Here is an 8,489-nt window from a genome sequence, read left to right as displayed (position 1 = left end):
TTGTGATACTAGATTTAGGTAGGATCGTTCTCAAGCAAGGAATTAGTAGTATGAGTTTCTGGAAACAGCTTGAGAAGTTTAGAATGAGGGTATGGGGGAACCAGATTATGGATTTTTAAACCACAAGTCAATGAAGAAAAATCAATTAAAAGAAACAAGCATCAAAGTCGACTCAACAAACAAACAAACAACACATGGACCTGCATTATATTTAACCCCAAGTGGCAGGACCCCATAGGTGGCCTCTGTTCATGCTGCAAACTCACCTTCAGGCCAAACTCAATAGTTGGCCGTACCTTCTCTAGCAGAATTATTCCCTAGCAGAATAAACAATGAAACAGAATCGGGAAAAACTTGTTGTATTAGAATGTTTTACGGGGAGAAGAATAAAGGGCTTTATCCACCACATAGAAAAAATCCACACAGTTCTCCTAGTATTTTTGTTTTCTTAAAAAGCCTATCAGCCTCTAGCACCACAGTCCTCTCTGTCCCCACCAAGCCTATAAAAGCCTCTTGTTGCCAGGATCCATCCAATTCTGGCTCTAAACTCACACTGACCACCCAGCATACCAGGCAGCTAGCAGACACTATCCGTTTAGAAAGCAGTTCATGCCCACGTTGCCGTGGTTTTCAAATGTTTATGACTGCGTCTCGGAGTAAGAAAAATAATTTATGCTGTGGTCAAGAACACATATATGCACAGGAATATAATTGAAATAAAAATGTTTTAGGAAAGATTTTTTACAGTGGACTCATTCCTCCCCTCCCCTCTGCCTTTCTCCACTCCTCTCCTAGTTTATTTAATTAAAAAAAAAATTACTTGTCCTAATCCACCAATTTCTCACCACTAGAAGTATGAAAAACACTTCAGTATTGTTTAAACATGGCTCTTAGAGTCTCAGTACACGACCCAAGCAGCTTATCCAGGTATTTATACTACTAAAAACAGGTTCCCTTTAGGGATGTGTCTCAGTTTATTCAGGGAGCTGTCATACAATACCACAGACCAGGTAACTTAATAAACAACAGAAAAGTATTGCTCATGCCCCTACTTCTGGAGGCTGTGAGGTCCAAGTTCAAGACACTAGCACAGTCAAGCGAGGGCCTACTTCCTGGTTCATAGCTAGTGCCTTTCACCATTGTGTCCTCACATGGTGGAAGAGACTAGGGAGCTCTGGGAGTCTCTTTTATAAGACCACTAATCCCATTTATGAGGGCTCCACTCTCATGACCTAATCACCTCCCAAAGGGTCCCTCCTACACCACTACCTTTGGGGGTTAGGATTTTAACATATGAATTTGGGGGGTACACAAACATTCAGACAACAGCAGGATGCATCTGCTATTGAAAAAATAGTATTTTTTTCTGGGGCACCTGGGTGGCTCAGTTGGTTAAGCGTCTGCCTTTGACCCAGGTTGTGGTCCCATCCTCCTGGGATGGAGCCCTGCTTCGGTCTCCTTGCTCAGTGGGGAGCCTGCTTCTCTCTATCCCTCTCCCCCCCATCCCTGCTCATGCTCTCTCTCAAACAAATAAATAAAATCTTTAAAAAAATAGCATTTTTCCATATTATTACCTAAGAAATTTGAGAACCGAGGAAGTTAAACCGCTTGAGGTTAATTATGTAGTGCACTCTTTGTGATATGCCCTCTTTCACCTCTCTGTTCAATTCCTCTTTCCTGAGCCCAGGTGGAAAATGCCACTGGGCTCAAGAAGTGCTGTACTAATCCTGACTGCTAGAGCCACTGTCCTGCCACAGTTCCGCTACAAGGCAAGTCCTTATTATTATTATTATTTTACTATTATTATTTTTAAAATAAAATAGAATTCTCTTAATTATATTTTATTATTATTTTTAAAATACACTTTTAAAATTATTATATTTCTCATTTTTATATAATTAGCTCTATTAATCACTAAGAAGTGGAACAATTATAAAATAGGTGCAACTCCAGGTTTAATCTGCCATTTAAGTCATTTATTATTGGAAACATTCCCTCTCTGTCATAGGCATGCAGTCCGCTCCCAGTCGCCTTCCCCTTAATTCTCTACAATGTCTGGGCCCTGCTGCTTCTACATGTCATTACAAAGCTGTTTCCATATTGGCCATAGGGGACGTGCTGTTTGAATGCTGCATCAGTCTCACTCCCACCACTTCTTTTCCAGGTAGCAGCAAGTTGAGCTTATGTCAATTCATCATCATAATTAACATATTTATGGATAGGCATGTGAATGGCACTAGGGGGACTTTACATAAATATAGAAGAGTGCGGTTCATGCCTTTGAGGACATTAAAACAAAATTAAGTCAGAGGCAGTCACCATATGCAATGCCTAATCATGTAATATGGTGACCATTTGGTGATGTTACTATACCATATTTCCACAGCATTAGTGTTTTCAAATGACTCAGTCAACTCTTGCCAAGATATGCAAAAACAACTAAATGAGGAGCATTTTCCAAAAATGTTTCCTGTTTCCGTTATCAAATTCATCTAATAGAATCACTCTCTGAGTGCCACTTGCCTACTGTGGAAAGCACTTTATTTGGTAGCAATTTTGAAACTTCCAATATGAATTATAGATACTTACTGCAATAGGATCAAGGAATCCTATTTCCTCCTTCAAAAGCAATAGAAAAATTGCTACATACACTAGGTATTCTTTCATTGTAAAGACAGATTTAACATTGCATTCTGTTTCAGAGCAGCTCACCTGTTTCCAGCTAGCAAAGTGCCTTAATCCTCCATTTTACCTGCTCAGGTAAAAGAGTCATTTTGCATTTTGAAGGCTAGAGGCAATATTTTGCACAAATAACACACTAACTCGATTGTTAATATTGTTTTAAACTGGCCTTAGGGAGGAGAGATAGAGAGCACTGCATCGCTGACAGTAAAAATTAATGTTTCTTTACCAAAATCTTTACTTAAAATCATGTACTCACAGGTGAAGTGCTAGATGTTTTAAACTTGTAGGTTCTACAGAGAGAATATCTTCCATTCATGGTGTTATCCCTAATTGATTTTTTAAAACAGATTCCAACATGGTCAGACTTTCCTCCTTGGAATTCTAAATGTTCTATTGTTTCCACATCTTGAATCAGTAATTTTAAAAGCTTCATAACTGAAAAATTTTCTGTTGAGTATTTATTCTATCACAATGAATTTTTACCCTGTGTAGATGTTGTCCTGATTCTTTATTGGCCTTCTTAAGTATATATTAAATATAATATGATATTATATATATATATATATATTTAACTTAGTAAAAGCATATTTGGATATGTTTGTGTATGTGAAAAGGTGAGGTAAGCAATGGAGGCCCACCGAAGCATTCACCTTCAAATGCAGTTAAAGTAGGGGAACATGCATGACTATATAAACACACATGACAAGTTGATACCAAGATCTCTCAGAGATTCACTGAAACTCAACTAAGGAATCAACATCTAATAGCTTACTTTTTTTCCCCTAGATTTTTGAATCTTAAGAAAATATCTAAGAAGTGGGAAGAACACAGACTTCATATTTTACCCATGACTTCCAGAGAGGCAGAAACAGGGCTTATGAAGAAATCAAGTGTTCTGACAGTCTTTAAGCAATAGCTGACGTTACATGGGTAAATATATTATTAATATTTGTGTTATTGCTTACTATTGACTGGATTGCTTCATTATGCTCCTGAGAATCATGTATTTAAAAAATACTGGAAGTGCTAGTAACGGCATGTGATTAACAATGGGCAGATCAATCCTGGAACACAAAACTTTAAACATGTATGAGGCAAAAAATGACTTTGGGCTACCAGTATTCTAATAAATTTTGCACAGCTAAAAGGAGTGGGAGAAATGCACACATTTTAATAATTTTGGAAAACTGAGGTTAGCCAATACCAATGGGTATTTGGAGGCTATTGTAATTTCTGTTTTTTTATGCATTTGCTTAATTGTCTTGTACAAAGAAAAAGCACATCAAGCATGTAGTTAAGAGTAGTGGGCATTCAGACAATTTGTGTATTCTTACAAATGTGTTTAATTACAACTGCTTCAAAGGTATCCCAGATTTTCAAAAGTTTTATTTTAATTTTGAAGACTAGACAAGGTCATACTAATTTTACAACATCCTACATGATTTAAGTCTATATATAAAGAAAAAAAACCAACATTGGAATATTACACAGCTTGAAAGCTTGCAAAGGTTATTTGTGTCTTAGTTACTTCTGTACTTACTGACACATCAGACGCCAGCAGTATTATGTTTCATAATTTGTTGACTAGCAAAGATACAATCATTAGTACCCTACGTCTTCAAAGTTCACACCAATCCTTTGAAGCCATTCAGAAAGAGAAAGTCAACCCTGAAATTAGAGTTAGTTACTATGATAAGTGCTTTCAACAGGACATAGATAAAATGGAGATGTTTAGAATGTTAATTTCATAGATTATAAAATTAGCATATTATAGCTACTCCATATAGTGAAGACTTAGGTGATTTTTCTGTGTGTTCTGCTTCTAAGATTTTACTTGTTTTAGGGTGAATTTAAATAGAATAAATTTGTTTCCCTTTGGTGTCATTGATGCAAATGACACAAAAGCTACATACTACTTCATAGGAATTGTTAACATCACCACATGTGGGAATCCCTTTGTTGTCATGAATTTGAGGCATCGTGGGACAAATAGATATCCCACTGGTCATGCCACGTTGGTGAAGAGCACAGAGAGCAGAGAAAAAATGCACAGGCAAGAGAAAGCCATTTCAATGTATTTCTAAAAGGTAAGAAGTGTAAGTTTAACAAACTCCCTTTTAAAATATTTGTTTAAAAAACTATCAATAAAATAAAACTCAAAACATCACAAGAAGCCAGGAATAATTTTGAGAAAGTAAATCATTACAAAGCATTACTCATAATTTCTAAAACATACTCTGTTTGTAATGAAGAATTGTGCATAGTCTATAAAGGAAAACAGCTAGAAATTTGGTGGGGCAGTAGATGTTTACGGAATAAAAGGCATTGGCTAGACAGTAAGTGTGTGTGTATTTTTGGACCTAAGTAATTATCTGTAATACGACTTTAACATTTAGGAAATTAAAAAAGATTTAATTCTTAGTTTTAAAGTTGTCTGAAAAAGGCAATATCGGGACCTAACAATTTTGTTTGTGAAAGATGCCGAAAATGATCACCATTTCAGATGCTTCCAATCAACAATTTCATAAGAACCTGAAGTCGAAAGCCTGTGGGCATCAGAAAAATATGTGGCCAGCCAGTCCTAATTTTACTCTTATTAAAAACACCATTATGATTGACTTTCCCTTTAAATTCTTCACTATGATTGAAGACCACTCCATATATACATCATTAAGAAATGCTGTTAACACATGGACAGACAAGACAGTAACAGTCTAGTGGCTTTTGTTATGCAGCACAAATAATAGAGGGGAGAAAAAAAAACACAAAACCAACTTCTCAGTTTTGCACAGGACCTTAACATTTCGTACACATACCATACTTTCTTTTCTGGGACTCTTAATTTAAAACTCCAATAATTCTGTGTCTAAGCCTTATAAAATAAATGCTTGTAAAGCTTATAAATTAGATGTTGAGGACTATTATGGAAGCAGTGTGAGCTTTAGTTTGAGAAACATGTCAATGAAACCTCCATTATCAATAACAAATTATTATGATAATTGCTTATTTTTTCAAGATCTCTGAAGCAAAATAAATAGAAATCAATTTTCATCTTAAAATGATCTACTACATTGTCATTAGTAAATATTTTTCACAAATAACTACACAATGTGCTTTCCTGGGAAACTGCCACCAGTTTCATTCAAGTCTCAGTAAAGTTTTAGTTTCACAGGAAATGCAGAGATGAACAAAGAAATGATGAGTATGCTTGGCCAGGCTCTGCAGCACTGTGTTAATATTTGTTCGCTAAAAAAATTTTAAATGGACAAAGAATTCATTATTCTATTATTTTAAAGTAAAGATAAGGCTATGTAAATACCATCAAAACAAAGTTTTAAATTCTGGTTTAAAGGGACATAATACTATTTTGTTGTTGTTTATCTTGCAAAATGGTAGTATTGGGTTTTTTATAAAGGAAGTATTTGGAAATTATATAGTTTTAGCTTCCTTCAAAAATAGAATTGCAGATTCAATCTACTGATATTAAATATGATCAATCTACTGATATGCAATCATGTTCCATATATATGTATGCATATGTATATGCATACAGATACACACACACAAACATGAAACTTTTCGGCAAATAATAGGAAAAAACTCAATTAGAAAAAAATAGGACTTATTCAGTCAATATACAATATAAAGAATATAGAATAGAATGAAAAGGAAAAAAGATCACATGATATATTTGATTAGAAATAATGAAAGTAAAATGAGAATTATAATATCAATTAGTACTGCATGTAACTGATTCTTCAAAATTCGGTTATAAACACTGACAGTGTTCGGTAGGTACAGGGAAAACAATTACGATCATGTGGAGTCATTACAGAAGAAACAAAACTTATTGCTAACATTGCAGTGTTCCTTTTATAAGAATTAGTTGAGTGTTGATTATAAATGCTCTATCAACTCTTGCTTTTATTTGACAATTATGAGATTTTTTTTACCCTTGCTATCAAAAGAGTGCTACGTTCTTTCCTTAATATATTTCAACCATTGAGAATAATTCAGAAAACAATGACAAAAGTAATGCACAAGGTAATGTCATGTTGCTTAAGAAATTTAAACAATAGAAATCAAAATTAAACCATTGAAAAGGCAGGCTTAGACCTCCTGAAAAAGACAGTGGCCATAATTTGAGCACTTTTTCATGAAAAATCCCATTCAGTTTCCTACAGAGTTTGCACAGTTCTTCCCACGGAGATAGTTCTAGGCGGACAGAGAAGAGGGTTGTGGGGTGTGGAGGCTCCTTACTCTTCCTCCATACAACCCAGCAGCTCCGAGCGCAGCGTGATCCTCCCATACCAGGACCAGGGGAGGATTCTGATGTGCCGTGCATAGATGGGAGGGTCGATGACGTTTTTCCTGTGGGTATCATTGTCAAAATTGCCCTGGAAAACCTAGGAGAAAAGAGCGAAGAATATCAATCATACCGCCTTCTTTTGCCTGGGAATTATTTTTATCATTTTCTTGTTTGGCATCTTTTTTCCCAAACATGAGATTTTGATAACTAATCATGTTTTTCAAAACAAATTATTGCAGCTACTTTTTCATGGTCATTTTAAAATTAAGTTGTCGGAGCGCCTGGGTGGTTCAGTTGGTTAAGCATCTGCCTTTGGCTCAGGTAAGGAACGCAGGGTCCTGGGATCAAGCCTTGCTTTGAGCTCCCTCCTCAGCAGAGAGCCTGCCTCTCCCTCTGCCCCAGCCTCCCGGCTTGTGCTCTCTCTCTCTCAAATAAATAAATAAAATCTTAAAAAAAAAATTGTCAAGTAATGTTTAATTTAAAGAGTTAAATAAGTTAAATAAGATGAAATTGGGCATCTAAGGCAGGAATACATAGATCTATCATCTTCATCTGCTTATCAGGTTTCTTTTAATGCAATAGATATTTATTTCTTGCTTCTGTCACAGGCTGGTGTTGGTTAGGCAGCTTGCTGAAGGTGCTCTCTTCTAAGGAGTGACTCAGAGATCCAGGCTGCTTGCAAATTGTAGCCGTCTGAAACAGGTGGCCTCCACATTGACAAAGGGCAAGGTGAGAGTTGTTAGACTGGGCGGGATGTTTTAAAGAACATAGTATAGCAGCAGCTTACATCATTTTGAGATACATATCATTGACCTTAACTAATTATATGACCCCAGCCCAGCTGCAAAGGGGCTGGGAAATGGAGAGGAGCACATGGGTATTTGGCGAGCACACACTCTATCACTGTGTTTTGCTCACTTCTCACATAGACAACAAAATTAACCCATCCCCAAGAGAGATAATGCAATCAGTGCTATTTTGAACTACTTTTTTTTTTTTTGGTTTCTATGTCTATTCATTCCTGGATCCCTGCAATATTGTTGTGATCATTGTGACTTATAACATCCTGACATGTTGGCACTGGATTCTTCTCCACCATTCTTTTGTTTCAAAGCTTTTTTTTTTTTTTTAGAGCATTTATGTCCATTTTTTTCTCCAAAGAGACCTTTATAATAACTTTGCAAAGTGCTTGCTTTGGAAAAAACAAAATCAGAACTCTGGGATCCTGATAGGAATGACATCAAATTACACATTACTTTGGGAGAACTTCATGCATTCATGATATTTAGTCTTACTTGAAGATTTCATCATGTTTCATCTACAGAGCCTGCACACTTATTATTGAAGTAATTTCTAACTATTTTATATTCACATTTTCGTTTTGGCTCAAATAGGATAACGAAAAATTTCTTCAGACTTTCCTCTTTTAACTTTATGAGGCATCTTATAATTGGAAGATAATTTCTTGCTTGCTTGAGATCAAAACATGACTATA

At 35.8% G+C, this 8,489-nt stretch overlaps 1 protein-coding gene across 2 annotated transcripts in view; it reads right to left on the bottom strand.

Moving 5' to 3' along the window:
• Positions 1-4,053: 4,053 nt before the first annotated feature.
• Positions 4,054-8,489, bottom strand: part of EDIL3 (EGF like and discoidin domains 3) — a 396,995-nt gene continuing 392,559 nt past the window's right edge. For both annotated transcript variants that reach the window (XM_078067084.1, XM_078067083.1), the window contains one exon: positions 4,054-7,091. In XM_078067084.1, coding sequence (XP_077923210.1) covers positions 6,942-7,091 — 150 coding nt within the window. In that variant the 3' untranslated portion in view covers positions 4,054-6,941. The remainder of the gene's footprint in view (positions 7,092-8,489) is intronic.

This window comes from Halichoerus grypus, chromosome 2, assembly GCF_964656455.1.
Source record: "Halichoerus grypus chromosome 2, mHalGry1.hap1.1, whole genome shotgun sequence".
NCBI lineage: Eukaryota > Metazoa > Chordata > Mammalia > Carnivora > Phocidae > Halichoerus > Halichoerus grypus.
This window is presented reverse-complemented; position numbering and strand designations above follow the sequence as displayed.